This window comes from Rattus norvegicus, chromosome 6 (genome assembly GCF_036323735.1).
Source record: "Rattus norvegicus strain BN/NHsdMcwi chromosome 6, GRCr8, whole genome shotgun sequence".
Lineage (NCBI taxonomy): Eukaryota > Metazoa > Chordata > Mammalia > Rodentia > Muridae > Rattus > Rattus norvegicus.
This window is the reverse complement of record NC_086024.1, coordinates 126,333,956-126,356,567: the sequence shown is the minus strand read 5'-3', so window position 1 is coordinate 126,356,567 and position 22,612 is coordinate 126,333,956. Positions and strand designations below refer to the sequence as shown.

General features: G+C 39.8%; 1 protein-coding gene across 3 annotated transcripts in view; it reads left to right on the top strand.

Annotated features, from left to right (window-relative positions):
• The window catches only part of Catsperb (cation channel sperm associated auxiliary subunit beta), a 378,659-nt gene that overhangs the window by 170,247 nt on the left and 185,800 nt on the right, over positions 1 to 22,612 (top strand). For 2 of the 3 annotated variants that reach the window (XM_063262696.1, XM_063262695.1), the window contains exons 8-9: positions 12,204 to 12,299; positions 12,428 to 12,546. In XM_063262696.1, coding sequence (XP_063118766.1) covers positions 12,204 to 12,299; positions 12,428 to 12,546 — 215 coding nt within the window. Of the gene's footprint in view, positions 1 to 9,891; positions 10,026 to 12,203; positions 12,300 to 12,427; positions 12,547 to 22,612 lie in introns of those variants that run through there. The other variant, XM_063262697.1, reaches the window with a different exon arrangement.

The following is a 22,612-nucleotide window of genomic DNA, read 5'->3' as shown; positions in this document are numbered from 1 at the left end:
GCTTTGTACAGGGTGATAAGCATAGATCGATCTGCATTCTTCTACATGTTGACCTCCAGTTGAACCAGCACCATTTGCTGAAAATGCTATCTTTTTTCCATTTGATGGTTTTGGCTCCTTTGTCAAAAATCAAGTGCCCATAGGTGTGTGGGTTCATTTCTGGGTCTTCAATTCTGTTCCATTGGTCTATCTGTCTGTTTCTGTACCAATACCATGCAGTTTTTATCACTATTGCTCTGTAATACTGCTTGAGTTCAGGGATAGTGATTCCCCCTGAAGTCCTTTTATTGTTGAGGATAGCTTTAGCTATCCTGGGTTTTTTGTTATTCCAGATGAATTTGCAAATTGTTCTGTCTAACTCTTTGAAGAATTGGATTGGTATTTTGATGGGGATTGCATTGAATCTGTAGATCAGTTTTGGTAAAATGGCCATTTTTACTATATTAATCCTGCCAATCCATGAGCATGGGAGATCTTTCCATTTTCTGAGGTCTTCTTCAATTTCTTTCTTCAGTGTCTTGAAGTTCTTATTGTACAGATCTTTTACTTGCTTGGTTAAAATCACACCGAGGTACTTTATTTAGGTCTATTATGAAGGGTGTCGTTTCCCTAATTTCTTTCTCGGCTTGTTTCTCTTTTGTATAGAGGAAGGCTACTGATTTATTTGAGTTAATTTTATACCCAGCCACTTTGCTGAAGTTGTTTATCAGCTTTAGTAATTCTCTGGTGGAACTTTTGGGATCACTTAAATAAACTATCATATCATCTGCAAATAGTGATATTTTGACTTCTTCTTTTCCGATCTGTATCCCCTTGACCTCCTTTTGTTGTCTGATTGCTCTGGCTAGAACTTCAAGAACTATATTGAATAAGTAGGGAGAGAGTGGGCAGCCTTGTCTAGTCCCGGATTTTAGTGGAATTGCTTCAAGTTTTTCTCCATTTAGTTTAATGTTAGCAACTGGTTTGCTGTATATGGCTTTTACTATGTTTAGGTATGGGCCTTGAATTCCTATTCTTTCCAGGACTCCTATCATGAAGGGGTGTTGAATTTTGTTAAATGCTTTCGCAGCATCTAATGAAATGATCATGTGGTTTTGTTCTTTCAGTTTGTTTATATAATGGATCACGTTGATGGTTTTCCGTATATTAAACCATCCCTGCATGCCTGGGATGAAGTCTACTTGATCATGGTGGATGATTATTTTGATGTGCTCTTGGATTCGGTTTGCCAGAATTTTATTGAGTATTTTTGCATCGATATTCATAAGGGAAATTGGTGTGAAGTTCTCTTTCTTTGTTGGGTCTTTGTGTGGTTTAGGTATAAGAGTAATTGTGGCTTCATAGAAGGAATTCGGGAGTGATCCATCTGTTTCAATTTTGTGGAATAGTTTGGATAATATTGGTATGAGGTCTTCTATGAAGGTTTGATAGAATTCTGCACTAAACCCATCTGGACCTGGGCTCTTTTTGGTTGGGAGACCTTTAATGACTGCTTCTATCTCCTTAGGAGTTATGGGGTTGTTTAACTGGTTTATCTGTTCCTGATTTAACTTCGGTACCTGATATTTGTCTAGGAAATTGTCCATTTCCTGTAGATTTTCAAGTTTTGTTGAATATAGGCTTTTATAGTAAGATCTGATGATTTTTTGAATTTCCTCTGAATCTGTAGTTATGTTTCCCTTTTCATTTCTGATTTTGTTAATTTGGACACACTCTCTGGGTCCTCTCGTTAGTCTGGCTAAGGGTTTATCTATCTTGTTGATTTTCTCAAAGAACCAACTTTTGGTTCTGTTGATTCTTTCTATGGTCCTTTTTGTTTCTACTTGGTTGATTTCAGCTCTGAGTTTGATTATTTCCTGCCTTCTACTCCTCCTGGGTGTATTTGCTTCTTTTTGCTCTAGAGCTTTTAGGTGTGCTGTCAAGCTGCTGACATATGCTCTTTCCTGTTTCTTTCTGCAGGCACTCAGCGCTATGAGTTTTCCTCTTAGCACAGCTTTCATTGTGTCCCATAAGTTTGGGTATGTTGTACCTTCATTTTCATTAAATTCTAAAAAGTCTTTAATTTCTTTCTTTATTTCTTCCTTGACTAGGTTATCATTGAGTAGAGCATTGTTCAATTTCCACGTATATGTGGGCATTCTTCCCTTATTGTTATTGAAGACCAGTTTTAGGCTGTGGTGGTCTGATAGCACGCATGGGATTATTTCTATCTTTCTGTACCTGCTGAGGCCCGTTTTTTGACCAACTATATGGTCAATTTTGGAGAAAGTACTATGAGGAGCTGAGAAGAAGGTATATCCTTTTGCTTTAGGATAGAATGTTCTATAAATATCCGTTAAGTCCATTTGGCTCATGACTTCTCTTAGTCTGTCTACGTCTCTGTTTAATTTCTGTTTCCATGATCTGTCCATTGATGAGAGTGGGCTGTTGAAATCTCCCACTATTATTGTGTGAGGTGCAATGTGTGTTTTGAGCTTTAGTAAGGTTTCTTTTACGTATGTAGGTGCCCTTGTATTTGGGTCATAGATATTTAGGATTGAGAGTTCATCTTGGTGGATTTTTCCTTTGATGAATATGAAGTGTCCTTCCTTATCTTTTTAGATGACTTTTAATTGAAAATTGATTTTATTTGATATTAGAATGGCTACTCCAGCTTGCTTCTTCTGACCATTTGCTTGGAAAATTGTTTTCCAGCCTTTCACTCTGAGGTAATGTCTGTCTTTGTCTCTGAGGTGTGTTTCCTGTAGGCAGCAGAATGCAGGGTCCTCGTTGTGTATCCAGTTTGTTAATCTATGTCTTTTTATTGGGGAGTTGAGGCCATTGATGTTGAGAGATATTAAGGAATAGTGATTATTGCTTCCCGTTATATTCATATTTGGATGTGAGGTTATGTTTGTGTGCTTTCATTCTCTTTGTTTTGTTGCCAAGACGATTAGTTTCTTGCTTCTTCTAGGGTATAGCTAGCCTCCTTATGTTGGGCTTTACCATTTATTATCCTTTGTAGTGCTGGATTTGTAGAAAGATATTGTGTAAATTTGGTTTTGTCATGGAATATCTTGGTTTCTCCATCTATGTTAATTGAGAGTTTTGCAGGATATAGTAACCTGGGCTGGCATTTGTGTTCTCTTAGGGTCTGTATGACATCAGTCCAGGATCTTCTGGCCTTCATAGTTTCTGGCGAGAAGTCTGGTGTGATTCTGATAGGTCTGCCTTTATATGTTACTTGACCTTTTTCCCTTACTGCTTTTAATATTCTTTCTTTATTTTGTGCGTTTGGTGTTTTGACAATTATGTGACGGGAGGTGTTTCTTTTCTGGTCCAATCTATTTGGAGTTCTGTAGGCTTCTTGTATGCCTATGGGTATCTCTTTTTTTAGGTTAGGGAAGTTTTCTTCTATGATTTTGTTGAAGATATTTACTGGTCCTTTGAGCTGGGAGTCTTCACTCTCTTCTATACCTATTATCCTTAGGTTTGATCTTCTCATTGAGTCCTGGATTTCCTGTATGTTTTGGACCAGTAGCTTTTTCCGCTTTACATTATCTTTGACAGTTGAGTCAATGATTTCTATGGAATCTTCTGCTCCTGAGATTCTCTCTTCCATCTCTTGTATTCTGTTGGTGAAGCTTGTATCTACAGCTCCTAGTCTCTTCTTTTGGTTTTCTATATCCAGGGTTGTTTCCATGTGTTCTTTCTTGATTGCTTCTATTTCCATTTTTAATTCCTTCAACTGTTTGATTGTGTTTTCCTGGAATTCTTTCAGGGATTTTTGCGATTCTTTCAGGGATTTTTGCGATTCCTCTCTGTAGGCTTCTACTTGTTTATTAATGTTTTCCTGTGTTTCCCCAAGGGAGTTCTTCATGTCTTTCTTGAAGTCCTCCAGCATCATGATCAAATATGATTTTGAAACTAGATCTTGCTTTTCTGGTGTGTTTGGATATTCCATGTTTATTTTGGTGGGAGAATTGGGCTCCGATGATGCCATGTAGTCTTGGTTTCTGTTGCTTGGGTTCCTGCGCTTGCCTCTCGCCATCAGATTATCTCTAGTGTTACTTTGTTCTGCTATTTCTGACAGTGGCTAGACTGTCCTATAAGCCTGTGTGTCAGGAGTGCTGTAGACCTGTTTTCATGTTTTCTTTCAGCCAGTTATGGGGACAGAGTGTTCTGCTTTCGGGCGTGTAGTTTTTCCTATCTACAGGTCTTCAGCTGTTCCTGTGGGCCTGTGTCTTGAGTTCACCAGGCAGTTTTCTTGCAGCAGAAAAGTTGGTCTTACCAATGTCAGAGTAGCTAGATCACAACCTGCAAACCCCTCTTATAAATCCCATGTAATTAATATATATTGGATATATATATTCATATATTGTAATATATACACACATATATGGAAATAAATATATCTTTATAAGTTTTATTCCTCTAGAGAACTTTGTCTAATGCAGACTGTGCATTAGTATTGTATAAGCCAGAAGAGGTTTTAGAGCAATGGAAATATAGGGATGAAAAGTGAAAAAAATAAGGATGAAAAATTTTAATGATCTGGAATGGACTTTTGAATTTACTGACAGCTATAGTTAATGAATATTGTTATAGATACTAAGAGAGTACTGAAAGCTCATGGTGTGAAGTATTTTACAGAATTATCAAGACTAGTGCATTTGATTATACCACTTTGCTGATTATAAGAGGCAAGGGGTTTAGCACCTGTGAGAGTTTTAACAATTTGCAAAAAGAAGAAGAAGGAGGAGAAGAGAAGGAGAAGAGGAGAATGAGAAGGGAAGAAGAAGAAGAAGAAGAAGAAGAAGAAGAAGAAGAAGAAGAAGAAGAAGAAGAAGAAGAAGAAGAAGAATGTTGGTTAGTTGGTTGGTTGTTCCAAAAACCTCTGGATAAACTGACAAAGGAAAGGAAAGAGCCTCCTGATAAGATCAAGCAATTTCTAGCATCTCAGAATATAGAGAATAATGGCAATGCACTCAATATAATGTTGACCAGCTCCAGGTGTGCATAAACAGTTAAAAGATGTCTAAGTTTGCCCAAGAAGAGAGTCTTCTCTCCAGGAACCATGGATCCCAAGTTACAGAAAATCAAACCAAAGCCCTCACTATAAGATTGACAGAATTAGAACAAAAATACAACTCTACAAACTCTACATCCCTGTTTCATAACTTAGAAGGGATCTGAACTCTTTATTTCTTCTACAACTGATCCCATTGGGACACTATATTGATGACATTATGCTGATTGGACCAAGTGAACAGCAGATAGTAACCCCTTTGGACTTGTTGATAACACATATGCACAGCCTTAGTAGGTGTTGGCAATTAAATTAAGGGCAATATTGGTAAAGAAAGGAGTCCTATATCTTGGGATTAAGATGTGTGAGAGTACCCTAATAAGGCTGAGAACATTGAACCCTCAGATTCTTGAGGATTTATCGCACCTAAGCAAGAAGTCTCTCCACCTTCAGCAAAAGATATATTCCTGCTTCAAACTCTGAAAAATTGTCCTATCCACCTATGAGTGAGAAAATGTTTTCTTTATTTTCTGTTAAGCCAGCAATAACTTTCCCTGAAGGATATGTCAGGTAAGATAATAGTAATGTCCCCCAGAGTCCACATGAGTTACCTCTTGACCTATAAACAGAGTTCTGGTTAAGCACGCACCTAGAAAGGAGATAGAAAATGTAGTTCAGTTCATGAGGATGTGTCCTATACTACCCAGAGAACTAATCCACTCAAGGAGAAGTCTGGGGATATGTATGGGAATGAATTTTAAGTGTGTGAGATAATGGTGAATGAAACTGAACCAGATTGAGGTTATTGATGTTTGTGCACTGAGTAGAAATTCTAGGTTTAAATGTGGAAATTCACAAATATAAAAGTTTCAAAAAGGCATCAAAAGTTTGTTTGAATGGTTGGCTGATGCATTTATCAAAAGATGGCCTACAGAAAAGGGGCTGGAGATGGCTGGAACTCCTTGTCTTAGTACTGAGGAGGGGATTTTAAGGCTCAAGGAATGTGCAGTGTTAGAGCGGTTATCATTTGCCCTGCTCCTCCACAATGGGAAAGCCCAGAAGACATGATCTTCACTAACCCTGTAACACTGAAAATACTAAGAGGGACATCAGCACATGTGAAGAGCTTTGTTGCTACGCACTTTCTTTCTTTTTAAAATTTATTTTATTTTATTTCATTTTTACTTATTCATTTTACATCACTCTCACTGACCCCCTCCCAGTCACCACCTTCCACAATCCTTCCCCCATACCCCTATTCTCTTCTCCTTTGACTGGGTGATGTGTATCCCCCATCCTGGCACATCAAGTCTCTATGAGGCTAGGGGGCATCCTCTCCCACTGAGGCCAGACAAGAAAGCCCAGTTAGAAGAGCATATCCCAGTTACAGTTGTTGCCCATTTCCTTGGGTCAGACCTTTGGGATGGAGATGCTGCAGCTTAGTTGGTTGAATTCAATGCAAATGGATTAGTTGGACCTTAAAGTAGCAGGTGGCAGGTAGCAGCACTGAATCACCAAAGACAAGGTGATTATACTTATTGTAGTAGACAGCAGAGACAAAGAAATATTCATAATAGCCTGACCCATGTGCACAGCACAGGTAGAGTGATTTTTATGATGATATGACTGGTTATATGGACATTTAGTACTGGCTATCAATATTCCAGGCGTGGAATACATAACGATTCTACTGCATTTTTGTTTGGTCTGTATGACTGAAAACATTCTCAATTTTTTTAAAAAAAGACTACATTGAATAGTGGCAAAAAGAAACTGCAGACTCTAACCAAGTTCCAGACTTGAGCCGATTTATAAATCCAGAACCCACTGAGTGAAGGGAAGGCCAGGTCTTCATGAGTAAGGACTTTGCTAAAATACCTAAGAGTCTTACTGTTGGCTTTTTTCCCCCTTTGTTCTGCAAAGGAACATATGACCATTTATAAGGGTAGCTGTATACTGTAGAAAAGAAAAAAATATGTATCAGATTTCCCAGGATCTATTGGATAATGGTTCAGAATTGACACTGATTCCTGGTGAGCCTATGGATAACTGGGACACTTCTGCTAAAGGGGTTAGTGGAGGCCAGATGCTTATTGGAGTTTTGACTGAAGGAGGTCCCTGAAACCTTGTATAGTTATTCCTCTTTTCAGAATGAATAATTGGTACAGATATACTGAGAAGTTTGCAGAATATCCACATTGATTCCCTGACTTGTAGAGTAAGGACTGTTATGGTTGGAAATGTCAGATGGAATCTATTGGAATAGCATGTACCTGGGCAAATACTGAATTGAAGACAATTATGACAGCCCAGGAGAAATTGCATAAGTTAGTGCCAGTATCAAGCACTAGAAAGAGGCAGGGGTGGTGGCTTGCACCACATCTCCCCTTTACTCTCCTAACTGGCCAGTGCAGAAGACATACGTTCCTTAGATAATGACGGGTGACTATAAAACTTATCAGTAGTGATTCTGATTGCAGCTGCTATACCAGATATACTGGTACATGGTATGCATTTATTGACCTATTAAATATCTTTTCTTCTTAAGTACTTGTAATTAAGAATATCAGAAGCAAATTTCATTCAGTTGTAAAGGCTAAATGTATACATTCACGGGTCTACCTCAATGTATTAACTTTCCATCCCTATTTCATAACTTAGAAGGGATCTTGATCCTCTCTCTCCCACAAAATATCACCTTGGGCAACTATATTGATGATATTATGCTGAGTGGACCAAGTGTACAGCAGGTAACAACTACTTTGGACTTGTTGGTAATGGATATGTACACCAGAGAATGGAAAATAAATCCAACCAAAATTAAAGGGCCTTCTACTTGCCACAGTGAAGGTTTTAGAAGTGCAGTACTGTGGGGCATGCAGAGATATTTCTTCTAAGGTGAAGGATTAGTTATTGTACCTGCCCCCCTCTCACCGCCAAGAAGGAAGCACAACACTAATGAGCTTATTTAGATTCTAGAGACAGCACATTCCTCAATTGAATATGTTACCCTGGCCCATATACCACGTAACTCAAAGAGCTGCTAGGTTTGCTTAAAGCTAGAACCAGAGAAGAATCCTTGACAGGGCTATACTGTACAGAAGGCTAATCTACCACATGGACCATATGATACCACAGACCCAATGACACTTGAGGTGTCAGTTTGCAGATAGGGATGCCATCTGGAGCCTTTGGAGGGCATATAAAGGAGAATCAGAGAAGACACCTTTGGGATTTTGGAGCAAGACTCTACCATCATCTGCAGACAGGTATTGTCTCTTTGAGAGACACCTCTTTGACCTGCTGTGGTCTTACTAGAAGCTGAACATTGAACAATGGACCACCAAGTTACCATGCAAACTGAGCCTCCCATTATGAGCTGGGTGACCAATCAAGTCATAAAGTGGGATGTACAGGAATCTATCACTAAATGGAAATAGAATATAAGATCAGGCCTGTGGAGGTTTTGAAGGCACAAGCAGGTTTCATGAATTTTCCCAAATGCCTAGAGTTTCTACTCCTGTTAAAATGCTGCTTATTCCCAAGTATGTAACTGTAGCCTCAGGGAGTGTGCTCCATATCAGTTGACTAAGGAAGACAAGAGTAGGACCTGGTTTACTGATGGTTCTACACATTATGCAGGCAAAATGCATAAGTTGACAGCTGCAGCATTACAGCCTGTTTTCTGGGAGCCTCAAGGCACCACCAAAGGGAAATCATCGCAGTGGGACAAACATCAGGCAATATACATGATCATATGTTTTGTTTGGAAGGAAAAATGGTTAGATGTGTGATTGTTTATTGGTTCATAGGCTGTAGCCAATGGAATGGCTGGATATCAGGGATTAGAAAAACAATTAGAAAAATTTGTGAGGAAGACATATTGAGAAGAAGTATGTGGATAAATCTCTCCAAAATGGGGAAGGGTATGAGGACACTTGTATCCCATGTAAACGCCCAACAAAAGGTGACTTCAATTGAGAAGGAGTTCAGTAATCAAGTAGATAGGATGACCCATTCTGTGAAGCTTCTTTTCCTGCTATCTTCGTCATTACCCAACGGTCCCATGAGCAAAGTGGCCATGTTGACAGAGATGGAGGGTATACATGAACTTGACAACATAGACTGCCACTCACAAAGCTGACCTGGACACAGCTACTGCTGAGTACCAGATTGGCCAACAGTAAAAACCAACACTGAGCCCCCAACCCCAGATATGGCACCATTTCCCAGGATGAACAGCCAGCAAACTGGTGGCAGGTTGACTACATTGGACAACTACCTCAAGAGAAGGAAGAATGCTTTGTACTTCCTAGAGTAGATACATATTGTATCTGTGGATTTGCCTTTTATGTACCTGATGTTTTTGCCAAAACTACCATCTATGCCTCTCTAGAATGCCTTAACAATCATCATGATATTCCACATGGTATTGCCTGCAACCAAAGAACTTACTTCATAGCCAGAAAGTACAGCAGTAGGCATATGATCATACATCTTAGTATGCTTACTAGTCTTAGTATGTTCCACAGCATCCTGAAGCAGCTGGCCTGGTAAAATAATGGGATGGCATTTTGAACGCACACTTATAGCACAGATTAGTTGGTAGTAGTAGCCTGGAGGGCTGGGTCAAGAATTTCTAGAAAGTAGTATATACTTTGGATAGGATAAGATATATGGTACTACACCTCTATACTCAGGATCTACCGGTATGGTAAAGAGTGGCAAAGGGAATAGTCCCATTCACTATCACCCATTACTGACCCACTAGAAAGAGATTTGCTTCTTATTCCCACAACCTTAAGTTCTGCTGACCTAAAAATTTTGGTTCTAGAGGTGGGAGTGCACCTGCCAGGAGACACAACATGTATTCCATTGAACTGGAAGCTCAGACTATCACGTGGCCACTTTGGTTTCTGAGGCTCTCAACCCTAAGCTTAATAAAGGAAAAACAGTGTTAGGATGGTGACTGATTCAGATTAAAAAGGAGAAATTGAACTGCTTCTCCACAATAAAGGTAAAAAAGACTGTGTCCAGCATACCAAAGATCCTTTAGGGTATCTCTTGGTGTTACCATTCCTGTGTCCAAGGAGAAATTTCAACAACATAATTTAGGCAGGCTGACATGGGGCACAGACTCATGAGGAAGGAAGGAATGTGTCAACTCTCCAGGCAAAGAGCCTAGAACTGCTGAGGTCTTACTGAAGGTGATAGAAATACAGAAAGTAAATGAAGATAGTTATAAATACCAGTTGAAGAAAAACAAATTATAATTGATGTTTCCCTGATATTTTAAGAATGTGTTTTTGCAGGTATTTCTGTTTCTCAATTTTTTATCATGAAATATAACACCTGTTAGAAATATTGTGGTTATTATAAATTTTTTGAAATACTAAAAGAATGTTACTCAAGGGCCATTGCCCCCTATTCTAAGATTCAGAATGTGTTTGCATTAGTACGAGGCATTGTTATAGCATGATAGGCCTAATTGTGACCTATTTAAGTAAATGATGTGTTGTGTTTGTAAGTGGATGCCATTAGGTCTCTACTTGCCCTGCCCTACCTGGAAAAGTTGGCTGACAACTGGAACCAAGGCCAGGTGGACTGGGGCAGGGAGGCAGGGAACCTGAGGAGAGGAGTCGGGAGACAGAATGGCCAGGAGTGATGGAGACCTCAGGCAATGGTGATAACTAAGATAAACAGACTTCTCTGAAGGCAGGCTGCATTGAGAAGTTCATTTTAATTTGGGACAGGGCGGGGGACACAGGTCATTGAAGCCTTTCTGGGGTTGGGAGGGTTTGGATGAGTGTGCTCACTGTCAGGGCTAGGTAGTGTGCACTTTGAATAGGGTCAAATATATGGTGCTATGTGTCCTGTACCCAGGACCCAAAAGTCTGGGAATCCAGGAGTGATAAAGGGAATAGTCCCACTCACTATCACTTCTAGTGAGTGATCCACTAGAAAAATTCTTGTTTCTTATTTCCACAACTTTAAGTTCTACTGACCCTGACAATACGAGGAGAAGTTGAGTTTAACTAGACTGAACTTGACCATGACAATATAACGAGAGGTTAAATTTAACTTGACTGTGACTACACAACCTCTTTGCATGGGGACAAAGGTCATTGGGCAATGCAGGATTATGTACTCCAGGACACAAAGGCCTGAGGCAAGGGAAACAGTGGTCCAAATTCCTACTGATCTCAAGACAAGATTTCTGGGGTTGGATATGTCTTAACCCCACTCCTACTTCAGATAGCTTCTCCTAGTTCCACAGTAACTCAGCCCCCAAAGGGCCAAAGGTATATCAGGAGAGCACTACTATGACATGGCAATTCGTTGCATTTGGAAATTAACCATGACATAAAGAGATATGATTGTTTGTCAAGTTGACAAGAGGGGAACTCATGATGACAATTCTTGACTGTCAGCCTCACTACATCTAGAATCTACTAAAACCTAAGAAGGCTGGGTACACCTGTGAGGGATTTTTTTCCTAATTAAATCATATGAAATGAATAGGCTCACCTTTAATCAGAGATACACCCACTGGTGGCATCTTATCTAGAGGGCATGGAAGAAGGAAGCTTCTGTTTTTTTCTTGCTTGGCCTTACTATTGCTAGAAAGTCATTCCTTCATTGGCATTACATCCTACTTCTTCAGGATTCTGCCATATGCTCAAGATCAGCTGGGACACCCAGCCTGCTGAACTGAACAATTACTGCATTCCTGGACTTTCCATTGGTAGACAGCCATTGTTGGAGCATCTGGAGTACAGCCTGTATGACATTCCAATTAGTCATTAATCTTCCTCATATAAAAGTGTGTTTATAGAATACACACAAACACACACACACACGCACACGTGTGTGTGTGTGTGTGTGTGTGTTCATTTGAAATTTTGGATTTGTGATAACTTTTTGTATATTCAAAGTAGATAGGTGGAGAGAGGAGAGAGAGAGAGAGAGAGAGAGAGGAGAGAGGAGAGAAAGGAGAGAGAGGAGAGAGAGGAAGAGAGAGAGAGAGAGAGAGAGAGAGAGAGAGAGAGAGAGAGAGAGAGAGAGTTATTCTGTCAGGTCTACTCAACCTAGTTGAATATACAGCATGGAGGACCCGGGATTGAAGGTGTAGCATGTTTATGTTTACAGAATTCTCTAAAGTTGCCTAGCTCTAATTACTTCTTTTTCATGGTAGGTGTTTTCATAGGCAGAACCGCTTCTGGATTTTGGACTTATGAGGAATGCAAATGGTATGACATGACAAAGCTCATCTATGAAGGACTTAAGTATGGTAATTTTTCTGGCTGTCTTCATATTCATCATTTCATTTATATCAAACTTCATTTTGTATTTCTGAAATATATTTTCTAAAGAGCTTACTGTGTCTAATCTATGGTGTTATTTGATTTCCTCCTTCAGAACACCAAATACTTACAGTGATAGATTTGGTTTTAACAAATCATTTTTTGGTCATCCTCACCTCTTTGGGTCTTTATGTAAGTGGTGATCTTCGTTATCCAACCACTTCACAGATAAAGGTATGAAAAGTGCTTTGTATTTCCTTGGTAACTCTCAATATTCTTGGTGATATACAAAGAAATATTTTTCAATTGAGCAGTGAATAGTTGTTAGGAGCCATCTAGGATAGGCTAAGGCTAGCAGAAAGCCTTTCCGCAGGTAGCCACTGTTTTTTGCATGGCCAGTGATGGATGAGTTCTATAAGGCAAGGTCCCAAAGAGATCTCAGGACTGCTTCTTGCAGCTGATATGTTTTCTTCATTTTATGAAATTAATTTAATAATTCCTCAGCATTAGCCCATCCTATTGATAAAATTTCATGCAAATTAACATAAGATGGACTTTCATGAATTAATGCTGTTTAGATGAATTAATGATTCTGTAAAATTCCACATTTAATTAAAATAATTTTAGGAGTCAAGGTTTAAGGGAAGGCTTTAGTTGCTTTGCTAGAAGAATGTAATAAAGTTAGAATCAAGAATAGAGTGTGCCCACTCCTCATAAAAGTAAATAAAGACTGCATAATAAGAAATACAATGAACTTTCATAATCACATTGCAAAGAGAAACAGGCTGGGAAAAAAATTGGGTTCAAGGAAAAACAATTATTTTCTTGTTTATTGGATATTTTAAATTTACATTTAATTTACATTTCCCTTTCCCAGGTTCCCAGCCGTAAACCCCCTATCCCAAACCCCATCCCCCTTTTCTACCAGGGTGTTCCCCCTCCCCAACCACCCACCCTTTCCAGCCTCCAAGCCCTGACTTTCCCCTACACTGGTGGAGCCAGTCTTGGCAGGACCAAGGGCTTCTTCCCTTCCCCTTGGTGGCCAACAAGGCCATCCTCTGCTACATATGCAGCTGAAGCCATGGGTCTGTCCATGGGTATAGTCTTTGGACAGTGGTTTAGTCCCTGGGAGATGTGGTTGGTTGGTATTGTTGTTCTTATGGGGTTGCAGGACCCTTCAGCTCCTTCAATCCTTTCTCTAACTCCTCTAGTGGGGATCCCATTCTCAGTTCAAAGGTTGACTGTGAATATTCGCCTTTGTATTTGTCATGTTCTGGCAGAGCATCTCGAGAAACAGCTATATAGGGCTCCTGTCAGCATGACTTCTTGTCATCAGTAATATTGTCTGGGTTTGGTGGCTGTATGTATATGGGCTGGATTCCCAGGTGGAGCAGTCTCTGAATGTCCATTTCTTCACTCTCTGCTTCAAACTTTGTCTCCATATCTCCTGCTATGAATATTTTGCTACCCCTTCTAAGAAAAATTAAAGCATCTGCACTTTGGATGTACTTCTTAAGCTTTCTGTGGTCTGTGGATTGTATCTTGGGTAATTTGAGCTTTGGGGCTAATATCCACTTATCAGTGAGTGCATATCATGTGCGCCTTTTTCTGTAATTGGGTTCTCTCACTCAGGATGATATTTTCTAGCTCCATCCATTTGCCTATGAATTTCATGAAGTCATTGTTTTGGCTAGCTGAGTAGTACTCCATTGTGTAGATGTACCATATTTTCTGTATCTGTTGCTCTGTTGAAGGGCATCTGGGTTCTTTCCAGCTTCTGGCTATTATAAATAAGGCTGCTATGAACATAGTGCAGCATGTGTCTTTGTTCTATGTTGAAGCATCATTTGGGTATATGCCCTGGAGTTGTATAGCTGGATCCTCAGGTAGTGCAATGTCCAATTTTTTGAGGAACCTCCAGACGGATTTCCAGAGTGTTTGTTTGTACCAGTTTGCAGTCCCACCAACAATGGAGGAGTGTTCCTCTTTCTCCACATCCTCGCTAGGATCTGTTATCACCTGAGTTTTTGATCTAGCCATTCTGACTGGTGTGAGGTGGAATCTCAGGGATATTTTTATTTGCATTTCCCTGATGACTAAGGATGTTGAACATTTCTTTAGGTAATTTTGAGCCATTCAATATTCCTTAGCTGAGTTTTGTTTATTTAGCCCTGTATCCCATTTTTGAATAGGGTTATTTGTGTCACTGGAGTCTAAATTCTTGCATTCTTTGTATATATTAGATAATAGCCCTCTATCAAATGTTGAATTGGTACAGAATTGATTTTATTGTGTTTGGGTATGTTGTGTCTTCATTTTCATTAAATTCTAAAAAGCCTTAAATTTCTTTCTTTGTTTCTTCCTTGACAAAGTTATCATTGAGTTGAGTGTTGTCCAATTTCCACGTATGTGTGGGCTTTCTGCTGATGTTGTTATTAAAGACCAGCCTTAGTCTATGGTAGTCTGACACAATGCATGGGATTATGTCAATCTTCTTATATCTGTTGAGGCCTGTTTTGTGACTGATTATATGGTCAGTTTTGGAGAAGGTACCATGAGGTGGTGAGAAGAAGTTATATTCTTTTGTTTTAGGACGAAATGTTCTATAAATGTCTGTTAAATCCATTTGAATCACAGTTACTGTTTGTTTCTCTCTGTCTCCTTTTAGTTTCCATTATCTGTCCATTGATGAAAGTGGGGTGTTGAGTTCTCCCACTATTGTTTTGTGACGTACAATGTGTGTTTTGAGCTTTAGTAAGGTTTCTTTTAGGAATGTAGGTGCCCTCCCTTGCATTTGGAGCATAGATATTCAGGACTGAGAGTACATTTTGGTCGATTTTTCCTTTGATGAATATGAAGTGTCCTTCCTTATCTTTTTTGATAACTTTTGGTTGAAAGTCAATTTTATTTGATACTAGAATGGCTACTCCAGCTTGTTTCTTGGGATCATTTGCTTGGAAAATTGTTTTCCAGCCTTTTACTCTAAGGTAGTATCTGTCTTTGTCACTGAGGTGTATTTCCTGTAGGCAGCAAAATGCTGGGTCCTGTTTATGTATCCAGTTTGTTAGTCTATATGTTTTTATTGGGGAATTGAATCCATTGAAGTTAAGACATATTAAGGAATAATAATTTTTGTTTCCTGTAATTTTTGTTATGTTTTTGTGTCTGTCTTCTTTTTGGTTTGTCACAAGAAGATTACTTTCTTGCTTTTTCTAGGGTGAAGTTTCCCTCCTTGTGTTAAAGTTTTCTATTTATTATCCTTTGTAGGGCTGGATTTGTAGAAAGAAATTGCATAAATTTGGTTTTGTCATGAAATATTTTGTTTCTCCTTCTATGGTAATTGAGAATTTTGCTGGATATAGTAGGCCGAGCTGCATTTGTATTCTCTTAGGGTCTGTATGACATCTGCCTAGAATCTTCTGTCTTTCATAGTCTCTGGTGATAAGTCTCGTGTAATCCTACTAGGTATGCCTTTATATGTCACTTGATCTTTTTCCCTTACTGCTTTTAATATTCTTTGTTTTGTGCATTTGGTGTTTTGACTATTATGAGACAGGAGGAATTTCTTTTCTGGTCCAAACCATTTGGAGTTCTGTAAGCTTCTTGTATGTTTATGGACATCTCTTTCTTTAGATTAGGGACATTTTCTTCTATAATTTTGTTGAAGATATTTACTGGCCCTTTAAGTTTTCACTCTCTTCTATACCTACTATGCTTAGGTTTGATCTTCTCATTGCGTCCTGGAGTTCCTGGATGTGTTGGGTTAGGAGTTTTTGTATTTTACATTATCTTTCATGATTATATCAATGTTTTCTATGGTATCTTCTGCCCCTGATATTCTCTGTTCTATCTCTTGTATTATTTTTTTTTTTTTGGCAATGCTTGCCCCTATGACTCCTGATCTCTTTCCTAGGTTTTCTATCTCCACGGTTGTCTCCCTCTATGATTTCTTTATTGTTTCTATTTCCATTTTAAGATCCTAAATGGTTTTGTTCAATTCCTTCTCCTGTTTGGTTGCACTTTCCTATAAATTTCAAGGTACTTTTCTGTTTCCTTTTTAAGGGCTTCTACTTGTTTAATTGTGTTTTCCTGTATTTCTTTAAGGGTTTTATTTATGTCCTTCTTAAAGTCCTCTCTCATCATCATGAGAATTTTAAATACAAATCTTAATTTTCCAGTGTGTTTGGATATCCAGTATTTTCTTTGGGGGGAGAACTGGGCTCTGATAATGTCAATAGTCTTGGTTTCTATTACTTAGGTTCCTGTGCTTGCCTCTTGCCATCAGGTTGTCTCTGGAGTTAGCTGGTCTTGCTGTCTCTGACAGTGCTTTTACTCTCCTGTATGCTTGTGTGTCAGTACTCCTGTAGATTTGTTTTCTCCCAGTCATACCTGGATACAGAGAGCTGTGCAACCTGGTAAGCTCCAGGTGCAGGCAAAATCCGGAAGTGTCATGTTACCTAGACTGCTCTGGGTTTGTGTGTCCTGAGGGCTCCAGGTAGGTCACTCAGAGCACAAGAGTTGGTCTTACCTTTGCTCTCAGGTGTTTCAGCACTCGTGTAGACTGGCTTTCAACTCTGGTCACAGGCAGAGACAGGATGGATCCTCTGCCTGTCTGCTCGCAAAGAGCTCTCGGCATGTTTCCCTTGGGCCAAGAATGTGAGCAGAGGTACTGAGCTCCAAGGATTCTCTGCACTTCTGAAAGTTCAGCTCCCGCACACACAGCATTTGGGTGCAGAGAGGTGTGGGACCTGGCTAGCTATGGGGCAGGCAGAAACCGGAAGTGTCCTGCCCCTGACTGTTCCTAGGCGCCTGTGTCCAGAGGGCACTAGTCAGCTCCTTTTGGGCCAGGAATGTGAGCAGAAATGGTGGTCTCCCTGGGAGCTCATGGGATGGTTCACTCTTCTGAGCATCCAACTCCCTTTCCCATGGGATTAAGGTACAGAGAGCTGTGGGGCTGAGTCAGTTTCTGGCACAGCAGAAACTAGAAGGGAAAACATTTATTTTCAAGGACAAAACCACAGGTATGCACTACCTGTGGCAAGAGGTAGGCAAGGCTGGGTCAAAGTTTTTCCTTTAAATGTACAATGGTCATATTAGAATGAATTACTGCCCCGAGCTTACTATTAATATCCTCTACAACTCCCATTTTAGGTAACATTGAACTCTGAGGTAGCTTTCTAAAGAACTTTTTGTCTAAGAAGGTATAAAAATTTGTCTAGAGAAAAAGTAAATATTTTGTTTGGATGGTTTGGCTTGAGGAGCTTTGCCCAATTGTTGTTTATCTGTATGTATATATGTCTGTATGTATATTTCTGTTTGTCTATATGTATGTATGTAGGTATAAGAGTACATTTATAAGCATCCATCAGTACTTGTGTAGTTAAATGAGGCAGATGGTTGGGCATGCCTAGAATGTGAGTATATGAATGTGTATGGGTCTGTGCATATTTGCCTGTATAAAACTTTTTAATTCTTTTCCTTTCCTTCTTCTGTTGTTCACAAAGAATTAACCAGCATAGCCAGAGACACCTCTGGATGCTAGACAGAAAAAGAAGCAATAGCAATAAATCCTTTACCTAAGATCCAGCTGTTAGCAACAAGCATCAATAGATCTAGAGTCCTGAAGCTTCTGGCTTCAGAATAACTTAAAGTCAAGATAGGCATAAGTTATTATAGAAAGCAACCCTATGCTCTTCTACCTCATTTGCATTAGAAAGGACCCAGCCTTGTGCAAAACTGCCAGCAATTATATATATATATATATATATATATATATATATATATATATATATATATATATACCAACAATTGTAAAATTTAAAAAACACGAATATGATTCAGCGACCTTTCCCTTTGCTTCATATGTGTATGAGTTGAAATTGGCACTAGCTTTAGTGCTTACCATCCATAGTAAATTTTTTTTTTAACAAAGAGAGCTTTTTATTAACTTGAGTGTTTCTTATTTACATTTCCCTTTCCCCGGTTTCCAGGCAAACATCGCCCTAATCCCTCCCCCTCCCCTTCTTTATGAGTGTTCCCCTCCCCACCCTCCACCCATTACTGCCCTCCCCCCAACACTCACGTTAACTGAAGGTTCAGTCTTAGCAGGACCAAGGGCTTCCCCTTCCACTGGTGATCTTACTAGAATATTCATTGCTACCTATGAGGTCAGAGTCCAGGGTCAGTCCATGTATAGTCTTTAGGTAGTGTCTTAGTCCCTGGAAGCTCTGGTTGATTGGCATTGTTGTTCATAAGGGGTATCGAGCTCCTTCAAGCTCTTCGAGTTCTTTCTCTGATTCCTTCAACAGGGGTCCCGTTCTCAGTTCAGTGGTTTGCTGCTGGCATTCGCCCCTGTATTTGCTGTATTCTGGCTGTGTCTCTCAGGAGCGATATACATCCGGCTCCTGTCGGCCTGCACTTTTTTGCTGCATTCATCTTGTCTAATTGGATGGCTGTACATGTATGGGCCACATGTGGGGCAGGCTCTGAATGGTGTTCCTTCAGTCTCTGTTTTAATCTTTGCCTCTCTATTCCCTGCCAAGGGTATTCTTGTTCCCCTTTTAAAGAAGGAGTGAAGCATTCACATTTTGATCATCTGTCTTGAGTTTCATTTGTTCTAGGCATCTAGGGAAATTCAAGCATTTGGGCTAATAGCCACTTATCAGTGAGTGCATACCATGTATGTCTTTCTGTGTTTGGGTTAGCACACTCAGGATGATATTTTCCAGTTCCAACCATTTGCCTACGAATTTCATAAAGTCGTTGTATTTGATAGCTGAGTAATATTCCATTGTGTAGATGTACCACATTTTCTGTATCCATTCCTCTGTTAAAGGGCATCTGGGTTCTTTCCAGCTTCTGGCTATTATAAATAAGGCTGCGATGAACATAGTGGAGCACGTGTCTCTTTAATCTGTTGAGGCATCTTTTGGGTATATGCCCAAGAGAGGTATAGCTGGATCCTCAGGCAGTTCAATGTCCAATTTTCTGAGGAACCTCCAGACTGATTTCCAGAATGGTTGTACCAGTTTGCAATCCCACCAACAATGGAGGAGTGTTCCTCTTTCTCCACATCCTCGCCAGCATCTGTTGTCCCCTGAGTTTTTGATCTTAGCCATTCTCACTGGTGTGAGGTGAAATCTCAGGGTTGTTTTGATTTGCATTTCCCTTATGACTAAAGATGTTGAACATTTCTTTAGGTGTTTCTCCGCAATTCGGCATTCCTCAGCTGTGAATTCTTTGTTTAGCTCTGAGCCCCATTTTTTAATAGGGTTATTTGTTTCCCTGCGGTCTAGCTTCTTGAGTTCTTTGTATATTTTGGATATAAGGCCTCTATCTGTTGTAGGATTGGTAAAGATCTTTTCCCAATCTGTTGGTTGCCGATTTGTCCTAACCACAGTGTCCTTTGCCTTACAGAAGATTTGCAGTTTTATGAGATCCCATTTGTCAATTCTTTTTTTTTTTTTTTGGTTTTGCTTTTTCTTTTTTTTCTTTTTTTTTTTTTATTAACTTGAGTATTTCTTATATACATTTTGAGTGTTATTCCCTTTCCCGGTTTCCGGGCAAACATCCCCCTCCCCCCTCCCCTTCCTTATGGGTGTTCCCCTCCCAACCCTCCCCCCATTGCCGCCCTCCCCCCATAGACTAGTACACTGGGGGTTCAGTCTTAGCAGGACCCAGGGCTTCCCCTTCCACTGGTGCTCTTACTAGGATATTCATTGCTACCTATGGGGTCAGAGTCCAGGGTCAGTCCATGTATAGTCTTTAGGTAGTGGCTTAGTCCCTGGAAGCTCTGGTTGCTTGGCATTGTTGTACTTTTGGGGTCTCAAGCCCCTTCAAGCTCTTCCAGTTCTTTCTCTGATTTCTTCAATAGGGGACCTATTCTCAGTTCAGTGGTTTGCTGCTGGCATTCGCCTCTGTATTTGCTGTATTCTGGCTGTGTCTCTCAGGAGCGATCTACATCCGGCTCCTGTCGGTCTGCACTTCTTTGCTTCATCCATCTTGTCTAATTGGGTGGCTGTATATGTATGGGCCACCTGTGGGGCAGGCTCTGAATGGGTGTTCCTTAAGTCTCTGATTTAATCTTTGCCTCTCACTTCCCTGCCAAGGGTATTCTTTTTCCTCATTTAAAGAAGGAATGAAGCATTCACATTTTGATCATCCGTCTTGAGTTTCGTTTGTTCTAGGGATCTAGGGTAATTCAAGCATTTGGGCTAATAGCCACTTATCAATGAGTGCATACATTGTATGTCTTTCTGTGATTGGGTTAGCTCACTCAGGATGATATTTTCCAGTTCCAACCATTTGCCTACGAATTTCATAAAGTCGTTGTTTTTGATAGCTGAGTAATATTCCATTGTGTAGATGTACCACATTTTCTGTATCCATTCCTCTGTTGAAGGGCATCTGGGTTCTTTCCAGTTTCTGGCTATTATAAAAAAGGCTGGGATGAACATAGTGGAGCACGTGTCTCTTTTATATGTTGAGGCATCTTTTGGGTATATGCCCAAGAGAGGTATAGCTGGATCCTCAGGCAGTTCAATGTCCAATTTTCTGAGGAACCTCCAGACTGATTTCCAGAATGGTTTTATCAGTCTGCAATCCCACCAACAATGGAGGAGTGTTCCTCTTTCTCCACATCCTCGCCAGCATCTGCTGTCACCTGAGTTTTTGATCTTAGCCAATCGCACTGGTGTGAGGTGAAATCTCAGGGTTGTTTTGATTTGCATTTCCCTTATGACTAAAGATGTTGAACATTTCTTTAGGTGTTTCTCAGCCATTCGGCATTCCTCAGCTGTGAATTCTTTGTTTAGCTCTGAACCCCATTTTTTAATAGGGTTATTTGTTTCCCTGTGGTCTAACTTCTTGAGTTCTTTGTATATTTTGGATATAAGGCCTCTATCTGTTGTAGGATTGGTAAAGATCTTTTCCCAATCTGTTGGTTGCCGATTTGTCCTAACCACAGTGTCCTTTGCCTTACAGAAGCTTTGCAGTTTTATGAGATCCCATTTGTCAATTCTTGATCTTAGAGCATAAGCCATTGGTGTTTTGTTCAGGAAATTTTTTCCAGTGCCCATGTGTTCCAGATGCTTCCCTAGTTTTTCTTCTCTTAGTTTGAGTGTGTCTGCTTTGATGTGGAGGTCCTTGATCCACTTGGACTTAAGCTTTGCACAGGGTGATAAGCATGGATCGATCTGCATTCTTCTACATATTGACCTCCAGTTGAACCAGCACCATTTGCTGAAAATGCTATCTTTTTTCCATTGGATGGTTTTGGCTCCTTTGTCAAAAATCAAGTGACCATAGGTGTGTGGGTTCATTTCTGGGTCTTCAATTCTATTCCATTGGTCTATCTGTCTGTCTCTGTACCAATACCATGCAGTTTTTATCACTATTGCTCTGTAATACTGCTTGAGTTCAGGGATAGTGATTCCCCCTGAAGTCCTTTTATTGTTGAGGATAGCTTTAGCTATCCTGGGTTTTTTTGTTATTCCAGATGAATTTGCAAATTGTTCTGTCTAACTCTTTGAAGAATTGGATTGGTATTTTGATGGGGATTCCATTGAATCTGTAGATCGCTTTTGGTAAAATGGCCATTTTTACTATATTAATCCTGCCAATCCATGAGCATGGGAGATCTTTCCATCTTCTGAGGTCTTCTTCAATTTCCTTCTTCAGTGTCTTGAAGTTCTTATTGTACAGATCTTTTACTTGCTTTGTTAAAGTAACTCTGAGGTACTTTATATTATTTGGGTCTATTATGAAGGGTGTCGTTTCCCTAATTTCTTTCTCGGCTTGTTTCTCTTTTGTATAGAGGAAGGCAACTGATTTATTTGAGTTAATTTTACCCAGCCACTTTGCTGAAGTTGTTTATCAGCTTTAGTAGTTCTCTGGTGGAACTTTTGGGATCACTTAAATATACTATCATATCATCTGCAAATAGTGATATTTTGACTTCTTCTTTTCCGATCTGTATCCCCTTGACATCCTTTTGTTGTCTGATTGCTCTGGCTAGAACTTCAAGAACTATATTGAATAAGTAGGGAGAGAGTGGGCAGCCTTGTCTAGTCCCTGATTTTAGTGGGATTGCTTCAAGTTTCTCTCCATTTAGTTTAATGTTAGCAACTGGTTTGCTGTATATGGCTTTTACCATGTTCAGGTATGGGCCTTGAATTCCTATTCTTTCCAGGACTTTTATCATGAAGGGGTGTTGAATTTTGTCAAATGCTTTCTCAGCATCTAATGAAATGATCATGTGGTTTTGTTCTTTCAGTTTGTTTATATAATGGATCACGTTGAT